This window comes from Monodelphis domestica, chromosome 1 (assembly GCF_027887165.1).
Source record: "Monodelphis domestica isolate mMonDom1 chromosome 1, mMonDom1.pri, whole genome shotgun sequence".
In the NCBI taxonomy this organism is placed as follows: Eukaryota; Metazoa; Chordata; class Mammalia; order Didelphimorphia; family Didelphidae; genus Monodelphis; species Monodelphis domestica.
Window position 1 is genome coordinate 442,882,714 of NC_077227.1, and position 16,787 is coordinate 442,899,500.

At 33.7% G+C, this 16,787-nt stretch overlaps 1 protein-coding gene across 6 annotated transcripts in view; it reads left to right on the forward strand.

Annotated features, from left to right (window-relative positions):
- PHKB (phosphorylase kinase regulatory subunit beta) overlaps window positions 1-16,787 on the forward strand; it is a 256,746-nt gene that overhangs the window by 86,513 nt on the left and 153,446 nt on the right. For all 6 annotated transcript variants that reach the window (XM_056812255.1, XM_056812257.1, XM_056812258.1 and 3 more), the window contains one exon: window positions 6,267-6,382. In XM_056812255.1, the coding sequence (XP_056668233.1) occupies window positions 6,267-6,382 (116 nt within the window). The remainder of the gene's footprint in view (window positions 1-6,266; window positions 6,383-16,787) is intronic.

Below are 16,787 nucleotides of genomic sequence, written 5' to 3' on the forward strand. Positions count from 1 at the left end.
TTCCTAGTTGGACAGCAGAATGCCTGCTTTGTAAAAAAAGAATTTTTTGGTAGTTGTCAAAATGAGAATGCCAGGGAATTAAAATATGTTAGCCTTATTAACTAGAAAGGCTTTTGTTGAGATATTCTCAAATATATAGCATAGGTAGCTTAGGGAATTAGAAAAATGTTTTCAGAATTACTGCTAAACTAACATGTATATATGGAAAACAGAGTAGCAAGTTCAAAAAGCAATACGAATTTAGACAGGTTTGGTTAATAACATTTTCTTCTTCTCTGATTAATCTATGCTTACACATAGACAACTATTTATAGTTGCTGACGTGACAGAAAAAAAAAATGTTTACCATTAGCCCAAGTCATCTATTTTTAAATCATTAGTCTTTACTCAGCAGTATCAAAGCAATCTGAACATGGTCCTATATTGGCCTCAGCTTCTAAGTGTCATGTGAGTACAATACTGATTACAGATAAGATAGAAATACCAAATGTAGCATTTCAGTGTCTCTTCTGCTAATGGTATACTCTTCAGATAGTTTTGGGATTTTTTTTTGGTTTTGCTTTTTTGGGAAATTCCAATACCTCACACTCTTCTTGACTGTTTGGAAGACTTAAAGGGACAGACTTAGGGGTTGCTTTGATAGCTATCATGTGAAAAATTGACCTGGCTTGTTAAAAAATAAAAAAAAAAATCTGGTGAATATTTATAGTTTTGATATTTTCTTTAGTCTCCTGACATTTGAAAAACAGATTCTTTTGCAGCTGTTTGGAACATGCTCGTCTTGCCAAAGTTTATAAGATATCTCATTACAATCTTAATAGGTCTCCATCATTTTTTTTTCTGGAGACCTCCTTTTATTAAAGTTCCTGTGTTTTAGACAAATCTATCCCTGTTGTTTCTATAATGTAGCAGTTATAACAATTTCATCGCCTAAGGAGAAAAACTTGGATATTTTTCCAAGGAAAGGAGAATACAAGATAGTTTGAAAATTTCTCTGATAAAAAAAAATCATCTTCATCCAAGAAATAGTCTAAAAGATTTCATTAAGGCAGCCTATAATTAGAAAAGGACGTGGGACAGTCAAATGGATAATTCAAGAGCTTCAATTTTATACTAGAAATGTTAAAAAAAAAAAATCAACCCCCAGAAGACAACCCCTAGCATGTAGGATCAATCTTCCATGATAGATATATGGAAGAACAGGATTAAAAATCACATAAAATGAAAAGGTTTTTATGAGCTAAGATGTTTATCAGTGGGAGGATTATTTCAACTGGAGCATGTGTTAGAATTTAAACAAAATGTTGGCATTTTATATAATTGGGAAAAATTTTCATAGAACATTGAATATATATAGGCCGTCTATGTAGTAGAGTAGATAGAGTGCTAAACTTGAAGTCAGGAATGCTTGAGTTTTAATCCAATCATAGACACTTAGTAACTATTTGACCCTAGGCAAGACACTTACCCCTGTTTGCCTCAGTTCCCTCATATAGAAAATGAACTGGAGAAGGAAATGACAAATCAGTTTCTTTGCCAGGAAAACTCTAAGTGAGGTCATGAAGAGTCAGAAATGAATCAAACAACTGAAAAACAATAAAAGGATAGTTTTAAAAGTAAAAGAGACCTTCTAGTTCAACTCTCTTGTTTGATATGTAAAGGATAGAGAAGTTAAGTGACTTGCCATAAGTTACCCAAGTATATATCTGAGGCCATAATTTGAACTCAGTTCTTCCAGACTCCAAGTTGATTGGTCCATCCTGTACACCATGCTATGTCCCTTTAACTATTAGTTATAATTACATTTATATTCACATTCTACAAATGAACAAAAATGTAATTAATATTTAACAAAGATGCATTGTGTATAAGATTCTAAAAATAAAAAGATTTTCAAAAAAACTTTTTCATCTTAATCTAGGGAAGAAATGGAATTTACACAGGTAATTGTAAAACAAGATGTGATGTCAGCAAAGGAGAATCCAGGCAAAATGTTTTTAAAAAATATGAGGGAAGTACATTTTCAACTGTGGGTAATTTGGAAGATAAACTTTAAAGGAAGACACAGCACCTGAACTGAGAGCTCCAAGGGAAAGGAGAAATTTTATTAGTTTATTAGTAGATTTGGAGAAGTGACTTCCAAACAACAGTAATAGTCACTCTAAAACTCCAGAGATGGGAGATATCATAGCCTTAAATATGATAACTAATAGTTGAGTTTGATGACTATATTATATGCAAAAGTAAAAGATAATGGTAAATAAGCCCAAAATGGTAGATAACAATAGTTAGGTTATGAAGAACATTAAATGCTAGACTGAGTTTTTATTTTATTCTTTAGAGATCCATTAAGGGCACTGAGCAGAGAAGTAATGTGGTCAAACCTGTGCATTCAATAGATGCATATGTAAGAACTAGGGTACCAACAGTATGACTGGAGGGAATGAAATATAAGACATGTGGAAGTAGGATGAGACTATTAGTGTTAGAAGTCCAGTTGAATTTGAGAACCAATTAAAGGGTGGAGTGATGAAGGAAAAGAAAGAGTTAGAGATCACTCCGAAGTTTTGAATCTGGATGACTAAGAGGGTAGTGATACCATCCATAGAATTAATTGGCTAGCATTTATTAAGCACTTAGTATGTGCCAAACACTGTGCTAAGTACAGGGAATTTTTTTAAAGAGTAGGTGGTAGAATAAACACAGACCTTTTCCTCCAGAAGCTTACACTGTAATACGGGAGACAGTACATGTGTGTGTGTGTGTGTGTGTGTGTGTGTGTGTGTGTGTGTGTGTGTGTGTATCAGAGCATATAAGATTGAAAAGATGTAAGATAATCTTAGATGGAAGGTAAATAGCAGACGGTGGTAAAACAAGTCCTGAAAAGGCCTCCAGCACAAAGTGACCCCAGAGCTAAATATTAAAAGAAGTTAAGAATTCCAAGAGTTGAAAATTAAGAAGGTTATTCAAGGTATTGGGAACAGTGCATGCAAACTCACATAGACAAGAGATGAAGAATAATGTTCTAGAAAGAAGTCTTTATAAATAAATTGTAGAGTCTATAAAGAAGAGAAGAATGTAAAAATATGGGGAAAGTAATATGGGCCCTGGATGTAAAGAGTTATTAGAAGCCAAAGAACTTAATATCTTTATTGTGGGAGTAAGAGTCACTGAAGTTCACTATGGGGGGATAGGGGGTGTGGTGAGGAGGACATGATCTTCTGAGAAAGACTGGATGACCCTTCTATTATAATTGCAGAGAGGGTTTTTATTGAGATACTAGCTGAAGTCCCTTTAAACTAAGACTCTGAGTATTATATTGTATGATCTTGCAGCAATTTGTAGGGTGGTTTAAATATGTGAGATAAGGCAGGTAAGTGCATAAATTGAAAAATAGGAAATAGAGGAAAGAACTTCTCCCTCTTCCCCAAGAAGTGTGGTCATTTGTTCCAAAGGCTCCGGAAACCTCAAGAAGGCTAAGGATTAAAAAAAGAAAATTATTGAATTTGGTAAAAGGAGATTAGTAGTAGTTTTTGAGAAAACAGTTTCAGTATGGTGATTGGGGAAACAGATCATTATGAAAGACATGAGTAGATAGGAATTTGAAGGAGGAGGTATAGCAATGCAATACAATATGAAGAGTTTACTATTAGAAAAGAGAGATTAGACGGAACCTAAAATGGGTTGTATTCCAAAATCTTTCTAATTGTTTATTTCAACTTTTGCGTGCTGATTTTTCATAAAATTATATAATCTCAGAATTAGAGGGAACACCAGCAAGGAAACCCTTGGATTTGAATGTCATTACTCAATAAATCAAATTACAGGTAGGCAACAAGATGAATTAGAGATCTTAATAAAAGAAGGCAAATTTGACCTCATCCTGTCTGAGACCTGGGGGGATGAAATCCATGGCTATACTATGGCCCTTATTTGTGAACAACAGTATGGATTAAAAGGGGAAGTGGAGCATTGTACAGTATGAAGAAATATTTTGCAAGGAAATCTAGGAACCAGAAAAGAATGGAGGAAAATCATAAGGGAAAAACATGGGTAAAGGTCAGTGAAGCCAGAAACACAAGTCATGATGTCATTGGAATATACTAAACATCAACTAGAGAGAAGGAAAAAATAAAGTTAAGGGAACAGATTGCTGGTAAAGAGGTATGATGTAGTAGATAAAGGGGAATTCAGTTTTCTGGACATCTGCTTCTCAAAGCCAAGCAGTTAATAATTTCTCTAGTTTCCTTAATGTGGGTTCAAATAAGGAGAAATTCTATTCTAAATCTAATTTTCATCATAAAGGAAGAATTGGTTGCTGTAGTAGAAATGATGAGCTCCTAAAGGAAATGTGAGTAGTTCACCTTAGAGTTTTATGTAAAGAAGTAAAATTTTAAATAGTCTGAAGTGTGTTCCAGCTTTGAGTAGAACAGATATCAAAGGGTTGAAAGAATAAAAGTGAATCCTAAACACTAATATACTACAAAGTAAATGTCAACCTAAGAGGGATTAGAAATTTTTCAAGAATAGAATTCTGAAGTCAGAGAAATAAGTTTGACAATGGAAAAAATAGAATTACCCAAAGAGCATTATGTAGATGAAAGAGGACTTATTTAACAATTTACAAATTAAAAAACCCAACAACTCAGCAACAGGTACAGAAGTAAATGCAAGGACAAATTATAACCTCAATACATCACTGTAGTATAGTCCTAAAAGAAGAATATCAGGTTTAGGTGCTAAAGCCCTGCATGACCTTACACTTACGTGGAAAGTTAAGGACAATAAAAAATATGTGCATTTAAAGAATCTAAAGAGGATGGTCAAGGAAGGAAAAGGATTACTGTTTAGATATAGAGAAAAGGTAATACTTAAGATGATTTAGGGACATAGAAAGTACCCAGCTGCACTAACATTCAAGTCATTGGATCCACATGAATTACAGGGTAAGGAGAAACTTAGTAGATGTGACTTATGAGCAACTGTTCGTGATTTTTGAAAGGTTGTGGAGAATGGGAAAGATAAAAAAGGAATAAATAAAGACAAATATCCTGATTATCTTTTTTTTTTTTTTAAGAAAAGGGAAACTGGGGCCTGAAAATCTCAGGCCACATGTTTGACTTGAATTCTTTGGAAATTTTTCTAGAATGGATTATTGGGTGATGTGAATGTTTAGCAAAGAAAACTGATCACAATGCACCAACAAGGCTTCTTTAAGAGCAAAATGATAAGGTCAGATTATAAAACCATAAACATGCATATATGTGTATATATTTGTTATTTAAGATTTAGGAAAGCATTAAACAAAGTCTTACTATTTTCTTGGGTAAATGATGGAAATTTCAGCTAAATGTACAGTTAGGATTTAGAGGAGTGAGTAGTTAACTCCCAAAAGTTAAATCAAGAAGCATTTATTAAGTTCTTTTTGCCAACCATCGTACTAGTCATTGATTGTTCAGTATCAATGTGGAAGATGGCCTTAACTTCCCAGAAATGAAATGGAGATAATTAGCAGTATATGTGAAAGAAGATTTGGGTGTTTTTCATGGACTGGAAACTTATTTATAAAAGAACAATGCAATAAAATAGTTTAAAAAGCATAGTCTTAAACTTCATTTTTTAAATCTGAACCTTTGATTTCATTAGTATAAGGAATTCTGGAAACTTTCAAATACTGGAAAGCTGCAACTTAGAGTCTTAGAGATTTGGCTGGGGCTTTATTAAATGATTTTTCCAGGGTCATGCAGTATGTTTAAAAAATGGGATTTGAATATAGGTCTGTGTTAAGAGGTATATAAACAGGACTAGGAAGGTAATATTTCCATGTATTTAGTCCAGTCAGATCATACTTCAAATACCACTTTCCATTCTGGGCATGTTTTGTGAAAAAAGGTTAAAGCTGAAGGACAACCAGGTTGCTAAAGGGTCTTGAGATTTAGGTTTTTTTTTTTACTTTAAACTTTAATTGTAAGAAAGTTTTTCCTTATGTCAAGGGAAAATTTGTTTCTTTGCAACTTCCTGTCTATTCCTAGTTTTGAATACTAAGGTTCTTTCATGGTTTGAGGCAACTTATTCCTGAAGGTCCTCACATTTTGCTTTATTATTGTCAGATGTGCACTAATATGCTTAATTTGACAAGAATTCTAAAATTTAAAACAATCAGTAATATTAGTACAAATCAGAGACCTATAATAAAATTCAACTTGATGCAAGTACATTTTTAGGCTAGCCAAGTGATCTTTCATTTTTCTTTTTTTTTCTCTTAGGTAGCCTTCATTCAAAACCTGGTTTTTTGTGTAGAAAGAGTCTACCGTGTACCTGACTTTGGTATCTGGGAAAGAGGAAGCAAATACAATAATGGTAGCACTGAGCTGCATTCCAGGTAATTTCCAGAGTTCTAAGTGCTGTTTTATTTAAATTTACAGAATTTGAATATGAATAGAAAATCAAAAGAGTGTATCAGAATAGTAGTTTCCCAACTCATTTTTATACACATAATGAAGATGAAATTCACTTAAAATTAAAGGAAGTGTACCTGATTGTGTGCTCTAGTAGCTGAATTCACTGTCTTCAAACAGATTCAGCAAAGAAACTAGAATTTCCCTTTCTTAGCTTAAAGAATTCAATCTCTACAGTTGATCCAGCATTGAACTTTTTGTTGAATTTTCTCAATTATTCATTCCTCTTCTCCTTTGAAATAACATTCTTTGAAAACCTAGGTATGTCATTTCCAAGAAAGAAAATATAAAAGATTTTATATTTCACCTCACATTTTAAATTCTAATGCAGACCCCTATTTGATACTGAATGTGATGGTGAGAAGGCTGAATATTCAGAAAATATTGAATCTGAAGACCTGGTTCAAGTCTTGACCCTACAACAAACTACATTGGGCAAATGACTTCACTCTTCTGACCTCAGTTTTCTCATGTTTAAAAATGAGAAGGACTTCTGGGTCATATGATCAATAAAATGAAGTACTAGAACCTTTTTTTAAGTCCCCAATAACTCTAAAGAAAATCACACAGCAGAGGTAGAACAATTAGAGTTGAATCCATAGATAAGAAAGCAAGAATCCCAATAAGATAAGAGCCTTATGAATTGCCCCTGGAGAATGCTAATCATTAATACACTAAGTATATGTCTCCCATCAGCCTCCACATTCTGACAAGCTGCACAAACCTACCCACTGACTTGGGTTTTGATACTGGACCGTGGTTCCCTTCAAGCTGCAGAGACTTTGATGGAACTCACTTCATACTTCTCAGTTCATAGCTTGTTGTAACAAGCTTTCCAGCCACATGGGAAGGAACTAGGTGTTTCTATACCCCAAGGGTGCAAGGAAGCTGCCCAGAACACCTACCTTGCTATGTTCTTACCTCACATTAAAAAAAAAAAAAGGATAGGACTCAGGGATGGAATTGGGCAAGGTGTTGGCATACATGGCTACATTTAGCATCAAGGAAAGGCAAGTGAAATCCACCTGAGACCTTTAAGAAGAAACCAAAGCTGTGCATCTAGGTCACTCATTGCATAGAGAGCCAGACTCAGAGATGGGAGGTCCTAGATTTAAATCTAGTCTCAGACACTTCCTCCTTTTGTGACCCTGGGTAAGTCACTTAACCCCAGTTGCCTATCCCTTATCTCCCTTCTGCCTTGGAGCTAATACTTAGCAACAATTCTCAGACAGAAGATAAGGGTTAAAAAAAAAAAGGGATCAAAGCCAGTGGACTCTCAATGTGAAAGGAGACTGAGTCAAGCCTTGTGGATATATACCCACTATCACAGGAAGTAAAGTTAGAAAGTGAGTGATGGGATTGTAAGGGAAAAAGGACTAAAACCACAAACTATTTAAAGAGGAAGAAAACTCAATTAAAAACCTAGAGTACAGGCAGATAAGTCATTAGAAAGTGGACCAAAATTATAAAAGTTTTCTGTGACATGTGGTAAAGGAAATCTAGAGTCAAGATTGGAGAAGAGTGAAAACACATCTGACCTGGATGTCCTCTTTAAAACAGCAATCCTTAGAGGAACAGCTAATCAGAAGAAGTGGTCATAGAGCAGGGGTTACTTATAGTGTGAGAAATTAAAGAAATTTCTCAAAAGAAACCACAGAAGAAAATAGAATAATAAATTCTGAAATGGGAAGAATCTCAAAATGGAACCCAAACTAATATACCAGCAAGCCTGAGCTTAATAATCAGTTAAGAAAAAGAGGTGGACCTTCAGGAGAGGCACTTGAGGTATTCATTCTCTTTCCCTCCATCCCTCTCCAAAGTATAAGCAGAATATTCTACTTCCAAACACCTCAAACAACCAAAAATATAAGAAAGGTAAGACAACTACAGAAGAAAGAATAAGTAGTGAAATAAATGACATCATTTCTAGAGATTTTTAAAAAGAATGAGACTATAGGGTTCAAAAATACAAAATGAGAATAAGGGCCATCGAGACATTATTTTTAAAGTATCTGGGGAGAAAAGATGAAAGTGGAATTTAAAGTTGTGGTAAAGTGGCAGACCTGAGACATCATAAACTAAACTTCACAACCTCCCTTCAAGTGAATCAATGCGTTTTGTGGGACTGAAATGAAGAATAAGAGATAGAGTAGATATATGGGGAGAGGGGAGGTGGATCATAGAGAAGAATGTGTTTTATATCCTAAGCAAAAAAAAAAAAGGATGAGCAACACAGGGCAGATATGTTTTCTAGTCTCAGCAAGAAGAGAGGATAAAGAAGAATGAGAGAAATAGCAAAAGGAAAGGGAAGAAATGCCAGCAAAAGAGGGTAGAGAAGGTTCAACCCCATGTGGGGACAGGCTTCCATTTATGAGTCCTTCCATGGAACAAGAATTATATGTTTGTATTAAGAAATGGAGACCTTACAATGGGTTTTATCTGGGGATATTTGGTGCACAGGAAAATCACATATTCTGAAAAATTACTGTTCCTCTGAGGATAGCATCTTGTTGTGGGAGAAGTGAAATTCCTGGGTCAAACAGAATCCAGAAACATGGAAGTACATTGCCTGGTATTGATTATTGGAAGGATCTATGGTAAAAATGGACTATATAGTTTTGTTCGTAAGATAGTGTCTGCCATGGGATATAGTTCTATCCATAATATTTTCCCCCAAGAGCTGAAAGATTGAGGCACAACATTAAAAAACTGACAAGATCTCCTAAGGCAAGGAGGAGAGGTGATAAAAGACAGATAGGAGGAACTATGGATAAAACTATGGAGATGGAGTCAAGAAGACCTAAGTTCAAATCCATCTCAAGCAGCCTCAGATGCTATTTGTATGATTCTGGGCAAGTCACTTATACTCCTTGTGCTTTACTTTCATCTGTAAAATGGAAATAATAACAGCATCTACCTTCTAGTGTTATTGTGAGGATAAAATGAGAAATATTTGGAAAGCATCTTGCAAATGTTAAAGTGTTATATAAATGGTAGTGATTATTTTAATCAATAATAAAGAAATTAAAGGAGAGAACTCAGACTTAGTTTAGATGCTTTAATTCTTTGAAGAATACAAAGAAATTCAAAATAGAATAAATAGTATATAAACTATAAATTAAAAAATTAAAATTCAGACTAGATAGAAGGAGAAGGGAAAGAACAAAGTTCTTTTTTTTTTTAAAGGAAGCAAAACCTTCAGATCACTAGAAACAAACCTAACCAAAAACTTTGGTGGAGAAAAGCAGGGAGCACTTTGAAATAACCACTTCACTGAGAGTGGGAAAAGGAGGAAGAATTGTATAACAAAGAAAATTAAAAAAAAAGAAATCCATAAGTTAAATAAAACTCAGTACTAAGAAAAGAGTTAACAAGTTGGACAGGGAAAGTAAGAGGGGAGAAGTCTGTGAGAATAGGGTTACATTAAATTAGATTACACAGAACTAATTGTAGAGATAAAGCACTGACTTAGAAGAGGAAAAATAAGAAGAGATACTAATTAAAAAAGAGACTAAAACTACTATCAACATAAATGAAAGAAAATATAAATCTAGCTCATAATTTTAAATGTAAATAGATTAAGTAAGCCAACAAAATGAAAGCAAAAGATTGACCAAGAAAGCCCCCATGACATCTAAAATGCAAAGATATATATAAAATACATATGAGAGGCTTAAATAAAATGTATTATGCATTATATAAATTAAAAAATCAGAAATTGCAATTATACTATCAGAACCAAAAAAGGAAATTCACTGTATAAACAGATAAGGAAATGGCATGCTTAAAAGAACCTTGCACTAATGCATCATCAATATTATATTTATTTATAAATTTATATTATTTAAATAGCATAGCATATAAATTCAAATCAGAACCAAATTGTATGATGACATTATGCATAGTTATATACTAATGGTAGTTTATCAAACACTAAGTAACTATGGTCATTTCCTACTATGTGTTACGTAGGAATTGTCTATTCCACTGATTTATCATTCTATTCTTTAGCCAGTACCAGATTGTTTTGATGACCACAAAATAAAAGTATTAATAAAGAACTAGAAAAAAATGTGGATGGCCATTGATTGAGAAATGGTTAAATAAGTTATGGCACATGAATGTAATATAATGATGATGGTGATGGTGATAAATAGCATTTATACAGCTCTTTAATATTTTCAAGGAACTATACCTATGTTATCTCACTGGGTCCTCATCAGAGGTAGATGCTTTTATTATCCCGTTTTGTAGAAGAGAAAAGTGAGCTTAAAAGAGGTTGACTTGTCATACAAGTCTTTAATATCCAAATCAAGACTTGAACTCAAGTCTTCCTGACTCCAAGTCCAGTGCTCACGTAAGAAATGATAAATGTGATAAATATAGTGAATAATACAAAGACTTATGCCAACTGATTCAAAGCAAAGTATGGAGAATCAAGAAAACAATATGGACAAAGATGATCACAATTTAAGTAAAAAAGAACAATCACAAAATAGTTGATATTAAATGTTTTAAAATGCCTTCCTCATACCTTTGCAGAAGTAAGAGTCTACAAGTACAGAACATTGTATATAATGTAAGATCTTTAAAATTGTTTTGCTCATTTTTGCTGAATTTTTTCCTTTTTTCTTCTTAAAAATTCTGTGTTATAAAGGATGCTCTCTGGGAGGAGTTAACATCAAAGGATACAGAGTCAAATTTAGGAAATGTAGAGACAAAAGCCATTAACATCTATTTTAAAAAGAGAGGTTTGGTCCAGGTTTAAACACCCCCTTTGACATTTTATTATTCTAGTGACATTTACAAATTGATGTAACATATTGATTATTTGGAGGACCTATGGTAGAACCATACCATGTAGTTTTGTGCACATGATAATATCTGTCAAGGGATACACTTCTAGCCATAATCTTTCCTCTCACAAGAACTGAAATATTGAGATATAACATTAAAAAGTATATATGACAAAATCTCCTAAGGCAAGGAGCCTAGATAGCACAAAGGCAGATAGGAAGGACTGTGGGTAAAACTTTGGAGTTGGAGTCAAGAAGGCCTAAATTCATTGAATGTGACACTATAGGCTATGAATTATGCCAACTTGTTACTTTGTTCACTTCATTTCTTTTTAATCACAGAGTATTTTAATGAATAAGTATTCCTGTTTATGACTTAAGAGAGTCAACATATTTCCTAAGTCTTCTTAGATTTATGCCAAAGAAGTAGTTCCTTTCAACTACAGAGTAAGCTGAATAAATCTTTATCTCCTCTATACTCAAGAAGGGATGTGAGAGTTTAAAATAAAAGTATCAATTCTAGGTCACCACAAACATAACTGAAGATATTTGTCAAAAGGTCAAAGAAAAATAGTAAAACCTGGATTAACTGAAAACCATTCCTCTTCACTTCTGGAAGAAAGAAACAAAGTGCTCGAAATTAAGCTATTGTAAATGACAGTCACCAAAACCCCAGCTTCCCAAATACATACTGGGATCTATACAAATTAAACCTGGTTTCTCATTTTGACTACATCAATAGGCATGCATAATGATGATTTCTATCTTTTTGTTTAACCTAAAGATTTTCAGGAAATTTTTTATTTTCAGAAAAAGAAGATTATGTTTGGTATGTCATCGTTACTGAGGCAATAAAGTTAACCTAATAATACAATTACTAGTAAGGATAAAAACAAAAAAGTTTTCTCTCTCAGGTTTCATTAGCTATAAGGATTATTTCCTTGGTCTTTTCATATTTTTTCTGCTCATACTTTATATAATGAGTTCTTAATGAATTTTTATCAACTTTGATCATATCCCCTAAATTAAACTGGGCAACCAAATTATAAGGAAACGAGTGGCTCAAATCTGTAAAAAATTAATTCACTTACCATCACAGCATCATGGGTTGTTAAAGCAAAAAGATTTTTGAGATCACTTCATCTTATCTCCACATTTGATATATAAGGAAATCAAACTCCCCACCCCCAATCCCAAGTCATTTGGTCTTTAAGCAGAAGTGATACACAATTGCATGACTTTCTGATTCAAAGAATTTCTACTTCAAAAGATGTTATTTCATTGGCATAATTGCTTCTAAAACTTGTACTGTTTATGACTCTTTCATCCTTTTATCAGAATAATAACTCACACAGTGGCAATTCCTTTAATAACTAGCTTCTTAAAGTAACTGTTCTGGCCCTTGGAGATTAAAATAGACAGTTCCACACTCAAAGCCTTTCTAGTCTGAGTAGGACCTACCAGAATTTCTACTCCATTGGCATAGTCTTTAAGAACTCTAGGTCATTTTTTTTGGCAAGAAGAGATATCTGACAACAGCATCAATGGAATTATTTGCCTAATTGATATTTTTAAAATATTTTTTTCAACTACCCCTTTTATAACCACTTGTTTTTGGTTTATTTTTACTCTGACTTCTTTGCTTATAAGTTATTTGAACTACCTCTGTTTCTTTGCAACCTTGCAATAACTGCACTAAGTAGAGAAAAACTTTGGCGAATACTATCATTAAATCAGCAAAGTAGGTATGAAAGAAATAGACTTCAACTTGTTCCTTTGTAGCAGTTGCAATTTAGTCTAGTGGATCATTAAGGATTTTGTTTTATGTTCTAACAGATAACTACTGTTTTCTTAGCCACCTTATGTATGCAATATCTGTCTCCTCAACAGATTATATAGAATAGAATATAGTTTGCATTTATTGTTTTGGATTAAAAATTTGACATGTTTAACATTGACCATCTGATTGTTCTTGGTACATTGCTCCAACTTTTGGTTTGTACAGTTCAAATTCTCATTTCTTTTTAATACTTAAAAAATCTATCACTAAGGATAGGATAGGCAGGATAGACAGCTTAGTGAATTATTAAGAGCAAGGCCTTTAGACAGGAGGTCCTGGGTTCATATCTGGCCTCAGATACTTCCTAGCTATGTGACCCTGGGCAAGTCATTAAATCACCACTGCCTATCCCTTACACTCTTCTGCCTTGGAACTAATATACGATATTGATTCTAAGATGGAAGGTAAGGTTTTTTTTTTTTCAGTTTGTTTTTTTTAAGTAAATCTGAGCTCAACTCTACTCCATATCCTGGACCAGTTTCATAAGTCTTGTCTGTTGGACATACACAAAACTAGACCCTCCTTTTCAGTGGCAAGCACATGTGATTCCATTGTAGCAGGTGTACTCTAAGACTTCTGTCACCTACAGAGGAAGTTCTATGACAATAATGTTTGGGATTGGCATTTTCCTCCTAATTCTGTGTGGTAACATTAATATCAGAGTTCAGAGCTGCAAGAAATATTATAAATCATGTACTTAAACTCCTTTGTTTCAGAGGAAAAAGTTAAGTCCTAGAAAGGGTAAATTACTTGAGGTCACAGAGTTGAAAAGTGAGGGGTCCAATATTAGAATAGAATCCTTTCATTTCAAATACAGTCTAATTTCTATTACACTCTTGTAAGACATATATACACATAGTACATACATAGATATAAAATGTGTTTATATCCATATATGTGAGATATATGTATATATTGTTAGATTCAAATTTAGTGTTAAAGACTGATTATATTAATTATGGGTCACCAAGGATTTCACTTATAAAATCCAAAATGAAACACTCAAGTCAGAATGGGGTTTTATGGTGATTTAATTACAATAGGAGAAAGAAATTATTAGAGGGAGAGAGTGAGGGAGAGAAGGAAAGGAATCTTAACTCAGAAACACTCTGGCTCGGGCTGAGCCAAAATGGGAGTTAAGGCCTTGGAGAGCCAAGGCAGAGAAGGGAGTCTGTCCTTATCACTCATGTGACCAATCTGAAGAGAAGCTTTCTGTGGGGGATCCTCCAAGCTCAAGCTCCAGGATAGAACTGGCAACTAGCCTTCTCCACAGGAAGTGACGAGAACTCCAGAGGCTGTTCTCTACCTCACTTCCTGCATCTCACATGTACCAATGGTAGCTCAAGCTTGGCTTAGGATAGTCCAAGGGAGCAGTTAGATGTTTCTGATTTGTCATTAGCTAGCACATGCCCGTGTAGTATGGGTGTGCACATTCTTGGGTGCTAGACCAAGTAAGATGGAGGAAATTTTAAAATCACAATATGCATATAAATGTAAATATATATTATAAGCTTAAAATTAATATCCAAAACACTCCAGGTATTGTATTTAATAATATTTATTAATAATAACTGGAAGTAAAAAGGAAAATTTAAAAAATAAAAAATAAAAAAAGGAAAAAAGAGATCTCCCTCAGCCGTGCACACAGGAAAAGATAGAGATCAAGGGTGGGCAAAACATCCAACTATATACAAAATGCAAGCACGCAAGGTGGGGATAAAGAGGAAAGGGATGCTGGGAGATGTAGTTCAAGGTTATGAAATTTTCTAATTACACAATGTATATATGTACCCCCCCCCCCTTGCTCTGCCTGCCAATCAAAGGTTTGACTTGAATCAAAAAGAATCAAAGGTTTGACTTGATAGAATCAAAGGTTTAGGAGATAAAAGGAACCTCAAAGATCATTTAATCTAATCCCATTTTTCAGTTGTTTTTAACTCTTTAGAACCCTAACTGTGGGTATCACCTTAATGTTGAGATCAATTGGAAATCCAATCTTAAAATGCTTGATGCTTGACTTGAATATCTCAGCTTCTTAATAGATCCTTTGTTTCACCTTCCCCTATTACCACCTAGTAACTCATGTTTAATTTTTCCTTCCCATTAATTAATGATCATCAACTTTATAACTATAAAACCTAAAGATTTACTTTATACCACCTGTAATCATATGTCATATTTCTAAGGCTTACAAAGGACTTTATAATCATCTTGTTAGACAAGTAGTGTCAGTGTTATTATCCTTATTTGGCAGATGAGGAAGCTGAGGCTAAGATGGGTCAAGCAACTTGTCTAAGGTCAAACAGAATCAGAGTTAGGATTTCAATCCAGGCCCCTTAATTATGGATATGACATTTTCAACTACCAATTAAAAAAAAAACAGTGAAAATCTAAACTTGGAATGAAATTGACCACTGTAAATCTAAAAATGTTTCATAATAGCCATAAATTATTAGATAATATTTAGCACCAGAAATTTATCAATGGAAGATCTTTCTTTTTTTTTTCTTTTTGTAATTTTGAGTTGAAATATGTGATGAAACTGACCTAAAGTAACACCAAATAAGTTCTTTGGATATTTATACTTGTCTCTTTCCTCTTATCTGTTCTTTCCTAATCAAATCATTTACCAAGTCTTATCATAACATATATCAAATCAACCCCATTTTCTTTGCTTTTACTGCTACCACTCTAGTTTTGGTCCTCATCAGCTATCATCTGGATTCTTATAATAGTCTACTAACTGGTCTCTCTTCTTCCAGGCTCTCCACTTTTTGATCCTTCTTTCAAATAATTTCCAAGACTTCATATAATGAAACTTTTCCAGATTCCCAGCTGCTATAACCTTTTCCTCAAAATTACAGTTTTTCTTTGGGGAATATTTTGGTGTAATGATACATACATGTATGTAATGTCTCTCTTGGTATTATATATGCATCTTGCCAAGAGAGACTTAATTTTTATATCCTCATTGCTTTGCATAGTGTGTGACATAGAGTAGGTAATTTATAAATCTTTGTTGATTACAAAAGAACAGGTTTGACCCCAAAGATAAGTGTTTTACAACCAGCTCTCTGAGGAAAACATGTTTGTTTGACATTCCTTTAAATTTAATCTGCATTATTAATATTTTCTAGATCATTTTCTTAAATCTAGACAATCAACAAAATAAATCAAACCCCATCTTCTAGCATTTGCAAATTTCTGTGTAAATGCTCACACTAGAAATTTAACATTCTATGGCAGCACATCTATGTGCTTGTCATTTTGCTCAAATACCTTAATTAGTTCTCAGCTACCTGTTAACATAAAATATAAATTCCATAAACTTGAATTTCTCCTTCCATAATGTGACTATAGTTTACTTTTTTCCCTAGTCTTATTTCAAATTATTCCATTTCATTTGGGTTCCCAGGTTCAAACTAAACTTAACTATTAGCTGTTCCCTGTAATAAAATAGGTAATCTGTGGAAACTGTTTATTATTGTGGAAACTGGGTACTCTGGTTTACTAGAAAGTTGCTAAGGGGTACCTTCAGAGATTCCTATTTGTTATGAAGATAGATCAGAGATAATGAGAGGGATAGATACTGCCAAAGGGGGTGCTCTGGAGCTGCCTATTGACCACCAATGGCTAATAAGTCCAAATATTTTCTGCCACCCTTCCTCCCTACTCCCTTCCTTTTCTACCCTC